Source organism: Meleagris gallopavo, chromosome 2, assembly GCF_905368555.1.
Source record: "Meleagris gallopavo chromosome 2, MGAL_WU_HG_1.1, whole genome shotgun sequence".
NCBI lineage: Eukaryota > Metazoa > Chordata > Aves > Galliformes > Phasianidae > Meleagris > Meleagris gallopavo.
Genome location: NC_139405.1, coordinates 107,000,326 through 107,020,098, shown reverse-complemented (window position 1 = coordinate 107,020,098; position 19,773 = coordinate 107,000,326). Strand labels below are relative to the sequence as shown.

At 41.8% G+C, this 19,773-nt stretch overlaps 1 protein-coding gene across 4 annotated transcripts in view; it reads right to left on the bottom strand.

Moving 5' to 3' along the window:
- The window catches only part of PKHD1 (PKHD1 ciliary IPT domain containing fibrocystin/polyductin), a 288,369-nt gene that overhangs the window by 11,813 nt on the left and 256,783 nt on the right, over nt 1-19,773 (bottom strand). For 3 of the 4 annotated variants that reach the window (XM_085218343.1, XM_085218345.1, XM_085218346.1), the window contains 5 exons: nt 13,304-13,430; nt 12,337-12,424; nt 8,359-8,466; nt 5,190-5,345; nt 3,665-3,799 (listed from right to left, as the gene is read on the bottom strand). In XM_085218343.1, the coding sequence (XP_085074469.1) occupies nt 3,665-3,799; nt 5,190-5,345; nt 8,359-8,466; nt 12,337-12,424; nt 13,304-13,430 (614 nt within the window). The remainder of the gene's footprint in view (nt 1-3,664; nt 3,800-5,189; nt 5,346-8,358; nt 8,467-12,336; nt 12,425-13,303; nt 13,431-19,773) is intronic. The other variant, XM_085218344.1, reaches the window with a different exon arrangement.

Genomic DNA, 19,773 nt, shown 5'->3' with positions numbered 1-19,773 from the left:
GCCTGCAACCTGCAATGCTATTTACAAAGCAACATGGCAAAAAATGGAGGAAAAGCAAAATGCATACTATGCATTTTTCATGTGGAAATACAAAATATCCACATCCTAATAATGCAAACAGTTATCAAACTGCGGAGACTGAATCAGTTGTAGAGTTGCAGCAAATGCTTCTGAGTTGATACCGAGAGACCGGCAGTCTGCTTCATCTGGATGCTTTGTTTAATTTCTTCCAATCCTCCTCCTTCCTCACAAAAATATGATGAAACCAAACCTTTCCTACTCATTCCCAGTCTATAACTAGCTCTGGTGCACCTCCTGCATGTGTCGGTGGACAATGCTGACATTTGCTGTCCACTCATCAGCAAGTGGTCCCAGAAAACGCTGAGTTATCACTCCTTATTTTTCTGGTCTGACCCTGAAGTTTATCCTTAGCAGTGCAGTTTTTATCCCTATGGTTTTTCAAGCCTTCTCTCTTTTCTATTAATTCCTTGTTTTGAGTCTCTATTGACTGGCATCATATTCCTGTCTTAATTTGTTCCCTAAAATTTCCGTTACTTCATGTTCTTAATTGCCTAAGGAATTAAGGAGCGCTGCTTTTGTGTGTGTGTGTGTGTGTGTGTGTTCTTCTAGCTTTCAGTTTCACAGCTGTGTCTTTTGGAAATCCACTGGAAAGTTCTTGGTAAATTTTCAATAGTCACACATGTTTCTGCGCATAACAGTTTTCTTTCTCACTATTGTCTTAATAAGAAGTTGCTGGCTCATTAAAGTACAAATTACATGCATCACTAGCTTCAACTTTCTTCTTTCTACACACAAGCAAGTTGTTGATCCCATATCAAAGCTTCATGTTATTTGGTGGTATGTATTCCTCCTCTCTTCATCTTCAAAGGTGCCATTTTCAGCTGTGGAAATAGGACTTATCAAAGAAGTTTGGGTGATCGGAGGAGGCTAAAAGCTTTCTGGATATGAGCAGTTTCGAGGTTGAAACACTGCCTTGAGATTTATAGGACACAGCAATGGAAAATAACCCTTAGAGGCTGGGATATATTGCAGTACCAGACAGTAAAGCTAAAATGGAAGATATTCAGTGTCTCTACGAGTAGCTTGAAGTGAAATTCCAATTGAATTTAAATACATCAGGAAAAAAATGGCAAACTGGTAGAAAGGAAGAAGGAGGAATTGATCTGAGCAACATAGGAACAAGGGATGTGGATCATGTTTGCAGAGTGGGGGACCCTCTTCAGGAAAATGAAGTGATTTCTGGCAATGGTGGAATAGGAATTAAGTACAGTAACCAAAAGGATTCGTGGGATCTTTTGGTGGTAGAGGAGGAGTGAACAGTGTTAGGGAAGTCATTTTATTTTTGCAGTAATACAAACCAGATATCAAAACCAGATCTGAATAAATCGGAGCATTCAAAAGAATCAGTTCAAATTGCCAGGATTCAAAGGGCTACAGTTTTAATCTAGCACTCAAGTATTTCCACTGCCAGAAAGCAAACAAACACAGAAACAAAACAAAACAAGAAGTCTGCATCATACTAAAGGGATATCCAATATAAGAAGTGAACCACAGAAACTGTAGAATCATAGAATCATAGACTCGTAGAATTAGAAGTTGGACTCCATGAACTTTATTAGGGTCTCGTCCAACATGGGATAATCTATGACAGAACTGCGGAATAATGGAATCATGTAATAGTTTGCATTGGAAGGGACATCTGACGATCACCTAATCCACGCCAGCTGCCATGGGCAGGGACACCTCTCACTAGCCCACATTGCTCAAAGCCCTGTCCAACCTGACTTTGACCACTTCTAACACTGGACATAGGTTAGGCCCTAAAACTGTAAAATTAAGCTCCAAAAATGCAAACTGGTGTAAGATAAAACTTGTCAGTGATGAAGGTGACAAACCACCAGCACAGGCTACAGAAAGGAGCAATATGCTCCTCCACCTCCAGGTGCCCTCCTGCTAGCTGTACATTAGTCAGTCAAAAGTTATTTAATTCAAGACTGAGATCATTATGTGAAGCTGAAGGGACTTGTTATTATGCCAAGGTCAGACACTGTGATACCTTGATCCCTTCTCCCCTGAAATACTGAATATCTATGCTTACAGCTTTCTTCCTCATCCCCTTCCTCAGCTACTTGTTCTGAGTCAACAACCAGGACCTGCACTTCCTTTGGTCTTTGCACTGCACAAGCACCTATCAAACAGAAAAACCCTGCCTCACAAGACTTCCTGTGGTGATTAATAATTAAGATTCTGAAAACTTCCTTGTATTAGAAAACTGGGATCTCTTATGGGGGGAACTTTCTGTAGAGCAAAAAGTAAACAAAACGACTGTAGCTTTGATTTCCTCTCTCTCCAAAACCAACATCACTTTAAATAAGGGGAAATCAAACATTAGACATTTCCAAGTCATATGTATTAAATTCACTTAAGATATTGTTATCCTTGTTTAGATTTGAACATATCGGGGAATCTTTTTGTCTCACAACTATTCCTAAAAGACTTTAAGTGGCTGGATTGCCTTTTTCTGACACAAAAAAAATGCTGCCATGAATTATTTACATGACGGCTCCAATCAACGTTGTACCTGTCAGCCTCCCCAGCCAAAATGAAAGTTCACTATGTAAAGGTGCCAAGGGAGAATGGCAGCCTCCCACTGCGAGTTTATAGACAGAACTAAGTCAGCACGCATTATGTGTCAGAGCCAACATCAGACAGAATCAGATCCTTTGATCTCAGACCTCCACAGGAAGCTTAGATCTCAGACAAATTAGATAAAAAATGAATTTATAGCAGATATGTGTCCTAAGGCACACAGCTGAATGCTGTGTTTTGGAAGAGTACAGCAAATATCAAAACACATAAACTGCAGAATTTCCTCTCTCCCTCTACTTCTCCCTTTGTTTTTGTGATGGATGCTAATTAAGAGGAGATAAAACTCCAGCTTGCTTCTTCCTGCCTCTTATGTAATCCACACACTTGGGGAAGGAGGGGAAAAAAGAAATTCCCCACACTGAGTAAATGGGTGGTTCATCAGGGTTATCCGAACCCCCTCAGATGTGCACAGTTGGAAGATGAGACCAGAAAACTCCACCACAAAACAACCTCTGTAGGAACATTCCATACTTGCAGAGAGGGAAGCCAGCACTTTATGCTGCCAACTACACGCCCTGAGGCTGTCTGCTTCTCAGTGACCTCAGAAGAAGTTTTGTTTGATCAGCAGAAGATGAAAAGACAGGTCTTGGGGAGGTGTGTGGAAGAGGGCTGCTTATGGCAGAGACATAGGGAATTAAGGGGATACAAAATGGTGGACATTGAGTCATTTGGGGTGCTGGCTGGTTGGATGGGGCTCTGGACAGCCTGCTTTAGGTGGTGGAAACCATACTTGTGGCAGGGGGTTGGAACTAGGTGATCTGTAAAATCCCTTCCAACCCAAGCCATCCTATGATTCTATGAGACAAAGAGATAAAACACCAAGTAGACTAACACCACAGAGAACACAGAGAAGAGGTAACGAAGTGATAGACCTTCTGAGAAGAACAGAGCCCACTGACCCAACACAAGCCTATAGTTTGTTAAGAGACCTAAACCAGCCCTTTTGATGTCCTACTCCTTATAAGTCTGAATTATCCTCAAACTTCAGTCTCACCTCCTGCTACAGGCACACCGTTCTCATTCTGTCTTCGATCGTAGCAGTGCTGGACATGAGGTGCATGAGGATGTGCTTGCTTTTGAGATGCCTTGGTACTGGCCTGTGGTACACCAGTCCTCTTAGTCCTTGTTTCTGGAACGAAGCACATAGTCATGTCAGTCTCAATGCACACTCAGCACAGCAGCAGTTATTATTTCGAGCAACAAAATATTGCTAGTGAATTTGCAGATAATCCACAAGTGTTCTTTCTGCCCAAAAGCAGAGAGAATTGTTTTATGATCATATCATCTTGTGTTTTGCCATTTAGAATCCCACCTGTTTTCTTCAGGTAAAGTCTTTCTTCATGTTGTCACAATATTCAATAACACTAGAAATTCAGATTTTAGGTGCAGCTGGTGCTCACGATGCAATTTAGAAGAAAAACTCTTTGGCTTGCATTTGCAAAGCTACTTGGAAGAAAAAAAGTTAGTGAAATTAGGGAGAAGGTTTTGAAACAAACGGGTAACAGGTCTAAAATGCTTTATTATCTGAGAGGTGTATTGACTCCTTCCCTGTGCATTACTGGTACATTTTGCTAGGTCACAACCTCTGTAAGCATGCTTGGAAGGCCAAATTAATGGTAACTTCCAACATACCCAGAATTTTAAGATGACTATTTCGAGAGTAAGCCACTGAACAGCAGCAGTCATGTGCTCTTTATCTTCAGTTCTTCTCTTGCCCGAAAAATTTTATGCTGTCTGTACTGAGAAAGTCTGATGCCTTTGCTTTAAGACCAATGCTGAAAAACAGCAGTCTTAAGGCAAATTAGTAAAAGTGTGGATTTGCTTAGGGGAAGAGTCTAGAGAAGCTGCAGCCTTCCCATTTCCACTTTGACACATGTGATATAGATAACATGGTATGGGATATGAGCATGTCTGAGCCACTGCCTCTGAGCAATATGAAGATGTCACAGGTCCTTGGTCAGCACCATGGTTTTGCATTAACATCACCATAGCAATATTTTGTTGTGTCATAATTTATCAGGAAAACATAGCATCATTTTTTTTGTTTCCCAAAACTTTATCTGCATTACTGAAATCTAATTTTCATTGTGTCTCATACTCAGCCATCTGCTACAGGTACAAAAAATATATAGCTCTGAATTATGAATAATAATGCTAATTAATGAGCTTCACAGAGCTTTCATTAAGTGCCACTGTTCACCTGAACAATTTGACAGAAGAAGGGGAAGGGGAAAGGGAAGGGGAAGGGGAAGGTGAGGGAAGGGGAAGGGTAAGGGAAAGGGGTAGGGGAAAGGACTATGTAACTAGACAAACCCATTCTGGGTTTTATCCAAAGCCAGAAGATGTTAGAAATAAGAAACCAATCAGGCTATACTTGTGTAAAAGTCACGTACAGCCTTAAACAGTTTGCCCAGTTTGTATTACCATTGCTCCTAAATCATGCTGCAGCCAGTCTGGAGATCTGTTAAATGAAAAAGGGAGTCTGCAAATATAAATTTTAATAGACATTTCCAACTTACTGTTGTTTTTGCTCTTCTTGAACCAGCAGAGCACAAGAGTGACGACAAATGCAGATGCTATTGCACTCATTAAGACAACAAGAATCAAGCTGGCCTTCTCTCCAGCGGGCACAGGGAAGATGGTAAACGGCTGAGATAGCACAGTGAATTTAGCTCCTGAGAATTCAAAGCAGTCAGAATGTGTTGGAAAAGTGAGGACACTAGTTTCACAACTAAAACACCAACTTACAGCCTTCCAACAATTATAATGCTCTAAAAAATGCATGCAGAAACAGCCCCAAAGTCCACTCTTCCACACATCCAACATTAACCAACAATATTGAATCAGGAATGAGTATTGGAACAAACCAAATATGTAACAACATTTCTTCAATAGCTGTCAAGCATTCAGTTCTTCCTGAAGCAGAGGGAGTCCCTTTGTATTTAACTGTCCTTAATGTTTCTTCCATTAATTTGTCTAGCAGGCTACCAAAACCCAGAAAATACGTTCAGAAAATGCTTGTCTGTGAGACAAAACAGATCAGGACCAGTCAGGAAATGTGCATATTCTATCTAGCAAGACTGAGAAGCTGGTTGCAATGAGAAAGGTGCTGATTCATGTGCAGTTTTTGCAAGTAATAAGTCACTTATTTGAATGTGAATGACAGGGAATCCAGAAACATTGACTAGCATTTAGTTTAAATCCATGAAAGCACACCATACTGACAAGTCAACAGGAGTCACAGACTCACAGAATCACAGAATGGTTTGGGTTGGAAGGGGCCTTTAAGATCCTCTATTTCCAAGCCCCTGCTAGAGGCAGGGACCCCTCCCACTAAACCAGGTTGCTGAAAACTCCATCCAGCCTAGAGCTGCATATTTGCATTTCATTGTAAATACTTTAAAGCACACAAACTTTGGGTAATGTTCTTCACTCAGAGATCCCAGTTTTCTCCAAATGAGATCAGAATCAAACCAGGCTCCGCTCATCTGCGGTCAAGAATTCATTGGGTCTCCACATCTGAGCTACAAAGTCTGGAATATGACTAACACTGCTCACTTCCAACATCAGAAATACAAAAGGGTTTCGATCCCCCGTATCTTTGCTTTTTCCAGTACTTTCAGTGGTACTTACTGATACTTGATCTAAGGCCTAAGAAATCGATGCAAAAACTTCAGTTGTGAAGGTGCCTGGCACATTCAGATCTGGGTTGAGTCCCCCAAGAATCATCCTCCCAAAGTCTGGACGTAGCATGGGCCTTGGGCCACTTATTATTAGTCCAAACCCCACTTAACAATGTCAACATGCATATACTTCTTTTACTTCCAGTTCCAATTCTAATAAAAATGAAAAACCTTTTTTCATCAATTCATTAAAAAATGTGAAGCGCTGTCAGGTGGAGGTTTCTGGATGTGGATAACTAGCTGTAAGTACTTTTATATGAAACTGATTTGTTTGTATCACTATTGTCCACCCAAACAAAGTAGAGCTTCATCAGAACAGTGTGGGAAGGAGGTTTTAGCTGGGAAAAATTTGCCTGCAGATATAGGCATGTATGAACTTCAGCTTAGAGGAGAGAAATAACCTCACAGGTATTGAAGACACTACACAGACGAGTTCTTAAAGGTTGCATTTCACACTGATAGTTTTCAAGTAGGCTGCTGTTGTTTTAAATGGAAAGTGGGTGGATTGAGCCCACTGGGACCTATATCACATAAATAAATGTTACTGCAAAACAAGGAGCAGGACCATGCAGCACTGCTATGAACAGACCACTCTCCCCACGAACCGCCATTAAAGCAATTGAGATTACTGTATTCAACAGCAGCAGCATCTTCTTAGTTGTCTCCAAACTGAAGGAGCCTGAATCACTTATGCCAGAAATCCACTCATTAAAATTTATCACAAATGCCTCCTGTTTGTTTAATGTTTGTTTGTTTATCTCAAACAATAAGCAAATATCTTCAGGAAGAGTTCGGTAGTATTAAAAGTCTTTTTATTGACTACAGCATGGCTCCCAATTACAAATGAGCCAAGGGGTTATTTGCTGTGTACTTCTACAGTGCATATTAAGCGTTCAATGCTCTGATTTGCACAGGTCATATCTACATGGATGCACTAGCTGTCTTTATTCACAGCTTTAAACATCTCATTGCAACACTGACTAGCTTGCTGTTTCATAAGAGATCTGCATTTGACCTCTGTTCAGAGGAAAGAAGACTTTGTGACTTTTGTGTAGTAGCTTTTAAAACACATTTCTTTAAGCCACACTTCCCAATAAAGAGTCAGATCCTGTGAGGTGCTGATTTTCCATCTGCTCTCCCTGAAGTGAAGGCAGTGGGAGCTGTTGGTGTTCAGCTACATCCACCCTCACACAAACATATGTTCCCCCTCTAGAGGCTCACCTCTAGTATTTCCTGCACCATCATTTTCCCTTTGCAAAGACATAGGGAACATTTGATGTTGAGCAGTCACTTGTGATTACCAGGAGCAAAGGTTTCTCATTAAACATAAAACAATAATAATTTTAAAAAATATTTAGGTTTAAATCCAGGGTAGGAAAGGATTTCTTGGGTTATAAATCATGCTATTGTATGTGCTGTGTTATACATTAATATCTACAAGTGTATCAAGCTCCACCCGAAAGCAATTGATCTTCTGCTCACAGTATTTTTTATCTACTGAGATACAGCGTTCAGAAAAGAAAAAAAAAAAGAAAAAAAAAGCACTCTAAATCTCTAAGTGTAAGTAATATTCTAACTTTTTAGCTCAGATATTTTTCATTAGCCCCTTTCACCTGGTCACGTCACCTGTCTGATATATCTGCCCTCTCTGTCTTTTCCAGTTTAACCAAGCCACACTATCTTGGAGTCTTCTCATTAAAAAAATGCTCTTTCTTCCCTTCATTCTTCACGCCTACTCCATTTTGAGAGGATTTCTGGATATGGGTGAAGAAAATGATCTCCAGTCCTTCAAAGGAGTACTCATCAGGGCTTTGTGCACCTCTTGGAACTACTTCTGTCCTTCCCTCCTATGCTTCTTTCTACCTGACAGGCATCAGGTTATATTTATATACACATACATAATAGTAGAAGAGAAACTTTACCCGTGGTCTTGCAACTCTCTTTATAAACTCAGTGTTTTGGTCACGTTTACCAAATCAAACAAGATGCCAAAAGTGGATCTTACCTGGTGGCGATGTGACAGTGAACACGAGGTTCCAGTTGGTGCCTGAGCTGGAGACAGCCAGATTGGAAAAGCTTGCACATCCACCTATGACCTGTACTTCAGTGAGCCCTGCAGAACAATTTAAAAAACGAATTGCCATCAGCAGCTTCTGGATAAGCATGACTCAAGTACTTCAAAAAAAAAAAAGGAGCAACAGAATCTTTAGCAGGGTCTGCCCCATCCCTGCAGACAGCCAAGGTCAGGCTGGATGGAGCTCTGAGCACTGATGGAGCTGTGGGTGTCTCTGTCCAGGCAGGGGGGTGTCAGTAGGACCTCCTGTCCCACTGATAAAGCATTCTGAACTTTCTCCAACCCTGCCAGAAGCTTTGAAAGGGATTTGGCCATGAAGAATGCCTATGGTGATGACCCTGTGATCACACATGAGAGATTTTCAGTTGCAAAACTAGCATGGGGAGCATGAAAATGAAACCTAGGAGAGACATTCACCGTCACTTTACCTCTTGTTCTAAGCTGTAAAGGAATATTTTCTGATCCAGCCTTCACATGTGCTACAGTTTCTATTTTTGTAGTCTCATTTTAAAATTTGTAATTTACTTTGCAACTGGATCTCTATTTTATTGTGTGTATTTTTGAGTACTGGCCAAGTATTGGCCCTTGAGCAATGTTGACCGGGTCTGGGCTTCATTCAGACTCTTGGAGTGAAAAGGCTAAAATCTGAAAGACTGACAAATTCCAAAATGTTAGTTCAGGTGGGGGTGAGAAGTCAGAAATTCCTTCGGATGCTGGAGTTGATCCAGTGATCACAAACACAGACTTTCTCCTGCTTGGAGACAACACGTAGTCACCACTTGCTTTACGAAGCAGGTGGTTTGACATTTTATTGCAGTTGAGAAATATAGGTGAAGGTGCATTAAGACTGAATGTGAGGAGCATGTTTATATTCTTCCATCCAAATACCCTGAGTAGCGAAGAAAGTGGGAAAGCAGAAAACTTTGTGAGACACTTTATAATCAGACATCCATGGCAATGCTCAGCAGGTGGGGACAGGGCTTTTGACTGCAAGAATTTAACTCATAACAACATATATCTTACAGCATCTAACCTCCTCTGTTCCCGTAGCTCTCCATGGCTTGGGATGAGCTCATCCCAGCTTGGATTTTCCTGCTGTACTTTTATTAATGATCTAATGACATAAGTTTGTGAAATGTCAAGGATATTAGCTATCAATATATGGAATCATCTTTACATTCCAGCTGTATGTAAAGACTTGTATGGAGATGTCCAGTATTCCTTCACTGCCTTGCTTCTCAAATGCACTCACACAATTTTAGAAAGCACAAAGAAAACAAATGGTATTTATGTCACACATGCCTACAAACAGGAGATTGACCTAAAGAGGTAGCCTGTATTTGTGACTGTAGCATTATGCTCTCCACCCTGACCTGTACCTTCAAGAGTAAAGGAAGAAGGCAAGATCTTTTGTCTCTATTAGACATGTAAGTTAGCTCTAAAGCATCTCTACTGGTGAACTGCAAGGTAATCCCAGGGGAACAATTTCTCCAGTCTGCCACTATCCATGTGGCCAAGAAGGCCAATGGCATGCTGGCTTGGATCAGCAATAGTGCAGCCAGCAGGAGAACGAGGTGTTTGCTCCCCTGTACTCAGCTCTGGTGAGGCTGCACCTCAAGTGCTGTGTTCAGGTTTGGGCCCCTCACTACAAGAAAGATATTGAGGCACTGGAACTTGTCCAGAGAAGGGCAACGGAGCTGTGAGGGATCTGGAGCACAAGTGTTATGGGAAGTGGCTGAAGGAGCTGGGATGGGTCAGTCTGGAGCAGAGGGGGCTCACAGGAGACCTCATCACTCCCTGCAGTGCCATGAAAGGAGGTTGTGATGAGGTGGGGGTTGGCCTCTGCTTCCGGGTAACAGAGATAGGATGAGAAGTGACAGCCTCATGTTGTGCCAGGGGAGGCTCAGGTTGGATGTTAGGAAACACTTCTCAGAGCAGTGATGCAGTAGCACAGCTGCCCAGGGAGGTGGTGGGGTCACCATCCCCAAGGGTGATGCAGAAAAGGATAGATGTGGCACTGAGAGACAGTTAGTGGGCATGGTGAGGGTGGGCTGGGGTTGCAGTTGACGATTTAGAGATCTTTCCCAACCTTAATGACTCTATGATTCTATAATTCTACACTGCATTCAAAGAGCCAACTGAGATTTCTTCTTGCTATGCTGACTTCTGAACCATGGCCAGCAACTGCTAGAGAGGGGGTTTCGAGCAGAAGCATGCTACATGCTACATATGACCTTCTTTATGCTAGTATGTGTCTTGACTACCACAATTTCTCTCATCTCTGATACCATACCACCACTGTTACAGAGGGTCTTGTCAGCTGCATCCAAACACTTGACAACTGCCATTTCTTGTCTGCACTGAAGCCTGGAGTACTGCACCATACTCCTCAACATAGAGTATCTGCTTTCAGGCACATATGCTTCAAAGCTCAGAATATTATATATATATATATGTGAGTCTTCACAAAGATCTCTCAGGCAAGCTGGTATTTAACGCAGAAGCAAGCTAATTTGGTGCTAAACTACTTTCCATGAGGCAGTTTGGCTGCTGTCAGATGAAGCAGCCTCCTTGTGCTAGACAGGATCCATTTCGATTAAATGCTGCTTTCATATGCTTCAAAAGACGAGTACAATAAGGACGTTTGTCAAAGGAAAAACTGCAGCAAACTGTTACATGCAGAACATCTGTACTGTGCAGTTCATTCTTTGCTGGAGTTTATTGACTATTAATTTGATGCATGTATCTTTTAAAGAATGTGAATTGCATTTCTCTGCAGTGACTTCTCTTTCTTTTTTATTTCTTTCTTTCGTGTTGTCTTGCATTTCTTCTCTTTTCCTTTCTTCCTTCCTTCCTTCCTTCCTTCCTTCCTTCCTTCCTTCCTTCCTTCCTTCCTTCCTTCACTGTAGGCCAGTAGCTAACTCAACATTCAGACTTGTATTACTCTAGATTCCCTAAGAAGGTGTGAAAAGCATCAGAAAAGACTAAAGGATTTTCCATCCTGAAAACCCAGAACTTTGACAAGGTAGGAAAGCTATTTCTAATTAACAAAAACATGAACTGGGCCTAAAGGGTTAGAACTCTGATCTATGGCATGAGAAACACTTATCTTCTCCAAAAGTTAATTTTAAAATCAAAGTTAACACATATATGGCCTTATTATTACAAGCAATTCCTTACTGATATTAGGAAGATTCAGTATTCAGCATGCACAGCGTTTGCTTACATTTAAAGGTTTTAGCAATTAACATTATGACGCTTTATAATCGATTTCATTTCCATTTTCTAGTTTACAAGCATACGATCATCCACAGGTTTTCGGCTCAGCATTATACTTAAACAAGGATCTATATCTGAGCGTGTTCATAGTCTCAATAACCTCAAGGGAAATACTCACATGCTTAGAGTTAATCATGAGTTCAGGTCTTTTGATAAATGAGGACCAGAAGGGAAACATTTAAATCCCTCATGAAAAACATTTTCACATTGAAGTATGCTAATTAAAAACAATAGGCAGTTGTTTCTGTCTGTACTTGGCCTGAACATTTTCTAGGACAAACAGATTGTCGTTGACTCTGAGGAAATTACCCTAATTAACATTAGCTGAAAATCAGGTATTGGGATTTCTAATTCTCCATTTGTTCATTTTTTGATCTAAGTTACATCTTTACAAGATGAACTATTGGATTCACTCCCTTTAAGTTGCCATAGTACAAAAACACTTTGTATAAAGACACAACCTGGAAGTCCACACAACCTCTTCCAATTCAACATTCTGGTTTTTTTTTTATCATTGAGGCTAAATTTCAAACCCAATCCTTTTCTGGGAGGATTTCACCATAAATTCTTCAGCGTCACATCCCATAATTGCTTTGCTATAATTCCCGCCATAAGAAAACACGTCCAAACCTCTTAGCACAGCCTCAGAGGAGCCCTTGAGATGAGCTGAAATAACCCAGGGTTCTGAGGGAGGCCCCACTGTGTCAACTCTTCGACCCTGGGAAGAAAAACAAAACAGAAGAATTAAGCTAAGTAGATAACTTTGACATAATCATGGCTTCTAAGTTCATTCTAATTGTAGAAATCTCCTTCTATAGGAGCTGCAGGCTGAGCAGCGTATTGCAGAGCCCAAAGCATGAGTATGTGTAGAGGACTGAAGACAAACAGAAAGAAGCTGGAAGTCTCATGCCTAACAGTTGTAAAACAAGTTCTCATGTTGAATGGATATCCAGAGCCAGCTTTTGTAAAATAATAGCAATTTACCAACAACAAAGGACTCATTGGGCCTAGTCTACTACTTCCAAGACTTGTGTTGGTACCTCTGGCATGGCTGTGCTGCATCACATGAATGGCCAAGCACATTCTAGATATGTTGACCTCCACACAGCACTGCTCTGCATTGTCCAGGCTTGCTTGGCCAGACCAGGAGGCACTGTTAGACACTCTCTGTGATCACAGAATCATTGAATCGCTAGAGTTGGAAGAGATCATGAAGGAGATCAACCACCCTTCAATGGACAGGGACACCTACAGCTCCATTAGATGCTCAGAGCCCCCATCCAGCTGAGAATGTCAGTCTTCATAATTGTTTTGAAGGTCTTTCATTCCTCAAAGATATCCTCTAAGCACCAGGACCACGTCAGAAAACTGCACACAACTGATTCTACAACACAGATCTAACACTCACAGGAAAAAGCTGAAAAAGACATCTCACAATAGCAGTGATGCTTATTTATGCTATCCTTTGTCATATGTATTTATTTGTACAGCTATTGTAAGCTGTACTTCGATCAGTCTCATAGCTTCTGGATTGCTTGAAATGTTAAGATCATACAGTACGAATAAAAATGTCCACTCACAAAGGGGCAAATCCTACCTTCTTATCCAGGAAAACGATTTGTGGCTGTACAGGAAGCTGCTTTTCGATTTCTCCATCCGAAGGCTGCACATGAACAGAGATGCTATAGGGCCTCACATACAAACAAGTTCCTAGGTGCTGTCTGCTTCCATTTTGTTTCACATGCAAAAGTAAACAAACAAAGAAATAAATAAATCAGAAAATTGCTGCTATTTATACCCAAAGCTAATCCCAGAGGTAATTAACAGGGCTCTGTTACTTTCTGTTCACAGAACTTTCTACTATGCTGTCTGCATAGAAAAGTTCATAGACCAGGTTGTTCAAAGTCCCATTCAAAGTCAGGCTGGATGGGGCTGTGAGCAACGTGATCTAGAGGGAAATGTCCCTGCCTATAGCAGGGGGTTGGAACTGGATGATCTTAAGGATCCCTTCCAAACCAAACCATTCTGTGACTCTATGATTCAATACTCCATGTCTGTTGTGAGTAGTACTAAAAAATTACTGATTATGGTGGCACTTTGATTCATCGGATGAGAGCAGCATGCATGGAACTGTGAAACAAGCATCATTTTGAAGAGACATCAATACCAAATTAATAAATGATCTCTTTGTTCCTATCATCAGTTTCCAGATGGAAAATGGAGAAATGTAAAAAATAAATGGCTCTTCTTTTGCAGTAGACAAGGAAATTATGAATTGAGAACTGTAATAATACCATGGCCCCCAAACTCTCTCTTGCATTGCACTGAGAATGATGGAGGCTGCAAATACTTCCTGTCCAGCAGAACCACTTCCAGAAAGTATCTTTGACCTCCTCTAAAAACAAAATTTCAGTTCTTCTACACAAGCACAGCACTTACAGTGCTTTAATGCATTTCTGCATCCCATAATTCCTGCACTACTTTTCATTATCTGTGAAGTCTGTGTACCTATATACAGCAGTATACACACACCCCATTGAAAGACATCAGTTTTTCAAGACTTGAAATTTAAATTAGAGAATCCCATGAGAGGGCTTTTGCATTTGAATACAGAATCAACATTTTATTCTCAGCCTATATCATCTCATTCCTTCTCTCAGGTGCTTTGTGTCATTTAGTATCTCTTTTACATATATATGTGTATATGTACGTATACTTCTAATCTGCAATTGCTGTGAAGCGACTGGGGGCTTCATATTGTCTGAAATGAAAGGAAGAAAGGCATTCATTCATCTCTAGAGCTTGCTTAAAGGTGTTTACAAACAGAAGATATATGGAATATCAGTTTCTTTAGGTTTAACTCAGGGTTTGATTTTTGAGGGGGGTGTTACTGTGCATTACAAAACAGAAACTGCTTATGTTGCAGCTGAAGAAAAGTACTGGCCTGAAAAATGGACACTGGAAGACCAACTAAAATCACAGATTCACCAAGGCTGGAAAAGACCTCCAAGTTCATCCAGTCCAACCATCCACCTACCACTAATATTTTCCCACTAAACAGTTCCCTTAGCAGCAGTTCCGTATGGCTCCTGAACATCTCCAGGAATCACCATTCACTCCACCACCACCCTGAGCAGCCCTTTACAGTGCATTATCACTGAATATTTTCTAATATCTAAGATATTCATATCTAAGATAACTAATATCTATGACATTTTTCCTAATATCCATCCTGAACCTCCTCTGGAGCAACTTGAGGCCATTCCCTCTCATCCAAGCTGTTAAAGCTTTAATGACACCTGAAGTCTCAAGAGTTGACTCAAGGATTTTAAAAAAAACATTTGGCTTGGCTCTTTTTCTTCTTTTTTTTGAGTGTGGGAAATTCAGAAGGGCAATGATACATAGGAAATCCATGTCAAAGGCACCAAGGCATTCATCTGTGCTCTTTTCTACCTCCTTCATTAATGAGCATTCAGCACTTTAACTTAAACCCACTTCAGGCACAACACACGAAGTCACTCCTGATATGGTGGAGCTCAGCAATCTCTGTGAGTTCTCTGATTCCAACTGAGTCCAGATAAGTTCAAGTGAATCTTGACATGGCTTCTTAAGAAAGAAAAAAAAACAAAACAAAACAAAAAACAAACAAAAACAAACAAACAAAAAATTATGTTTCTCTCCCCAGTTTCTTTAAAACTGCCAAAAAGCAGGAAAAAGGTTGGAATGAGATGTCTCAACTCCACACTCTAGGTCCTACATGGGAAAATGGTGTTTGTGTTGCATGTAAAGGAAGCCTGCTGCAAAATCTGTTTATAGGAAGTAGAAATTCCTACTCCCCAAACAGAGCAAATGGAAAAAGAAAGGAAAAAAGAAAAGAAAAAAAGAAAGGAAGGAAGAAAGGAAGGAAGAAATTAAGAAAGAAAGAAAGAAGAAGGGAAGGGAAGGGAAGGGAAGGGAAGGGAAGGGAAGGGAAGGGAAGGGAAGGGAAGGGAAGGGAAGGGAAGGGAAGGGAAGGAAGGGAAGGGAAGGGAAGGGAAGGGAAGGGAGGGAAGGGAAGGGAAGGGAAGGGAAGGGAAGGGAAGGGAAGGGAAGGGAAGGGAAGGGAAGATGCAAAAAGAACCCAATCATAACAATGACAAAAAAAAGGCACAAAAGTAACACACAGACATGGGTAAGAACTGATGCTTGTTTGCAGGTGATGTGAATCCAGCTTGCATAGCACAGAGATGGCATTTGTATTCCACATGGCCTATGTTTTTCCTGCTGTGAGGGAGCCCCTGCCTCGGGGTGCAGCCCTGTGTGCAGCAAGTCGCTCTCCTATGTTTGGGTATTGGTGTGGAAGACCAGAGCATCCAGCTGCTTCCCTGCTGATTTCTGCTGCTAGGAAAATAGGTTTTCTTGGCACAGCTCTGCCTCTGGGAAATGGGAAATTGCTGTGCCTCAGAAGGGCTGGAGCAAGGAAATCTGCATTCCTCATGATGGACATGAAGAGCATGCTGTTTTGTCACCACCCTGAAGTCTCACACTGGTAAGGAGCAAGCTGGTCTGAAATTCCCTGCTGACAGCACTTGACAGCAAGCAGCTCAGCTGCTCAGTGCCTTGCAGCTCTCCTAAAGGTGGCAAGCAAGCAGGCACTGCTCATGACCACGGGGTCAGGCTCCCAAGCCTTCCACCATCAGGGCTGAGGTCTAATGAAAATGATGAGGCTCTGCAAGAAAGCAAGTGTCTGCTCTTTGGAATCACAGAATCATTTGGGTGGGTAAAGATCTCTGTGATCACCAAGTCCAATTGTTCAGTAGCAAGACAGTTAGAGGTTTTAGAAATTAGAGCATCTACTGCAGGTATCAAGGCATGACAGACTGACAGCCCATCACAGACTCTGGTCCTGGCCCAATAACAAAGCCTAAGACAACTCCCAGATGGTTTAGAAGCTAGCCAGAGACTCTTCTCCCCAGGCAGTTTAGTTGGGGCCACTCTGAAATGATTTGTGAAAGGATTTAATTTTAGGGACATGGACTGATCCATATAATCTGAACTTGTTGACAGAGCATGGTCCTTTGCATATTTAATTTACTCGTAAACACAGACAATTTAATTAAACTATTGTCTGGATATGCCTGCAGTACTAGTAGCATGGCATCAGTATACATCTTTGAAAGTGGAAGCAGTTTGGGAAGAATTTTTGGTACTGATAACATCAAGATGCATCACTTGGTAAAGCCAAGAGGTTTTTATTTTGCTCCTGAAAGGAGGTGGCAGGGCCAAGGAAGATGCTGCTATAGTGAAAAGACACACAATCTGAGGACTTCTATACAGCAAAGTAGGTGCAGATTCACTGGAATGGCTGTGAGTAGTTTTGCCTTTTGGAGAAGTGTCCTCTGTTGTCATATGGTGATGAGGTTGGCCATACACGAGGTGCCTGTGCCCCTTCTGCTGGATGTTTCTGCAGGTGCCCATGATTTCCCATGTTATGGACAAAAACAGAAGCAACAGTGAAAAGCAGGTTTCAGCTTTCCCTAGTAAACAAGTAAATAAAGTTATACTGATCATGTTTATCTATCACAATGGGGCTGTTGGGCAGAAAAGGACTCATGGTTGCTGATGTCTCTCTTGTTACACGTAGGCTGAGCCAGTAAGCTAAATTCAAAAACCTGAGCCCCTAAATGCATGTGGAGACATAGCAACGGGGCCTGGCTTGGTGATGAACTGGGGTAAGAAACAAGGAACTGAGCTATGCTCTGTGGGCAAGGCTGGACAAGAAGAATATGCTTCCTTATCTAATCATTTGGAGGGCGTTCATTTCTTGAAGCAAAGATGCCTTCATTAGAAGCTGGATATTTTGAAGCAGTTGAAAACATCAGATAAGTTGATTAGACTGAACAAGTTCTGAAAAAAGTGGCCAAGGAGCATCCAGACATGTCTCACACATTAGGGCAACCTTCCTCCCTGCTCAGATAGCTTTCCTTTTCCACCTTATGATCCCAGTGACACCAAAGGCTGAAGGTGAGCAGCTGCCTGGTGGAGGCAACTGGCAGGGTTCTACGGGCTGGAACAACGAGAAGTCATCCTAAAAAAAGAGACAGAAAGACCCTATGGATCCACTCAAGGGTATGGTAGGATGAGAGGACCCTTCAGAACCTGTCCATCCAACAGAAAGGAAACAGTCCCCAACTTCATTAGCAGCTTTCATTAATCGTTGGAGCTGAGTGGAAATACCTGTGCTTAGAACTCTATCTGCTCGTGGTGAGGAGCTAACCCAGGTCTCTCCCATAACACACTCCCAAAGCTTTCTGTCAGAGGAATGTCTTTTATTGAATGTAAGCAGCATCATGCCGGAGGTCAGAGCTTCGCCGCTGCTGCATATCCCAAGGTAATATCACTTTAAGCTCCACATAAACTCTTAAACAGTTTCTATCCTAAAACCAGACCGTAGGTGGTACAGTTTTTTACGATATGTTATAATAGTGCAATAAATCTGTTAGCTTAAAATCGAATCTCCGTGGCCTTTTAGAGAAATCATCATTAAATGCAAGGCCCTGTTAATGATGCCATCCCAGTGAAATTGTTTAATCTGCTAGGGGGGTGAAAGGTCACCAAATGAATTTTTTATAATACATCAACTTGACACGCAATAGGGAAAACTGTAATAGATAAAAGCAAAGGAAAAGGGCACTGTCTTCTTCTGATAGGTCAATAGCAGCCAAGAGAGTCACTCATCCACTTTTCCTTCACTACCATGCTCCTTTTCCATTTAATATGGACACCCAATTAATACCTCAGCACCATAGACAACCTCATTTTAGGTGAATTATAGCAATTTCTTCCCCCTTCTCTGAAATGAAAGTGATCACAATACATCATAGCATTGTGCGAATTAACGTTAATTGATTCGAGTTACCAAGCATTGATGGGCCACTTCTATAATCTGGCCCTTATTGGGAGCTGGAAGGGATGGAGGGAAGATTAGATTGCACCATCCGTTGCTTTGACGACGGCGGTCACCTGACGGCTTGTTAGACAGTTGTACGCTTCTATTGCTGGCCCCAGTGGGGTCGTCAGTAAACTGGAGTGATGTCCAAACATCATTACACGCTGCTCCGATATTAAAGCAAAGGGATTAGCACCTTATTGCAAGCAACCTGGATTTGTCATTGTGCTGTCGTTATCCAATTTCCAGATGATAATGTGACTGTGGCCTGCGGGCGCGAGGTCCTACAGCCAAACTGAGGGCTGTATATATATATATCCATATACATATATAGCTATATATGTACACACATCCCTACAAAGACACAGCACCAAAGCCACTTAACCCTTTGCTCACCAGGCTCCTGCTAACAAGGCATGTGGAAGAATTTGTCTCCCTTTTCCATGCGATGTCAAGAGTATGATGTGACAGTGACACGGATTGACTTCAGAGCCAACACAGCTGTCACGCACTGTAATGTTGCACCAGCCCAGCTTTACCAGTAGGAGCCTTAAAAAAGTCAGAATGGGGACGGGATGGACTCTTCAGAGACTTAGCTGTGCTGAGCATTCACACCATGGAAATCATCAAAGAAGTAGATTTTACCACAGGCTCCATTAATGGTTAAGGGGGAAATCACATAGGTATGTGATGTAAGCCAAGCAGCCAGCACTGAGCACCTGACCTGGGATCAGCTCTCTTTCCAGTCTCTGAGAAAGCTGATGGGTATCCTGGCTCTCAGATGTACCCTTGAGCTGATCCCAACAGTTCTAGCCTCTGGGAGAAAAGCAGAGAACCAGAAAAGTCTCCCCTTGGACTGATCCCCTTCATTTTTAAATGATTAAAAACCCTCAAAGATCCATATTGTTGCGGAGATCACATGGCAATAAATCCCTCTTTCCTCCCACAGAGACCTCCCTCTTTGCTGACAGAGGTAGCACTCATTTTCCTGAGTCCTTCCCAACTTCACCTTTCTCCACCTCTGCTCTCCCTTCCCCCGTCCTTCCTCCTGCTCCCTTCTCACAGAGGAGCTGGTTGGTTTTTGGAAGTCTACAGCTGGAGCGAGCTGTGGATTCCATCACAGATACAGTGTGGGTAAA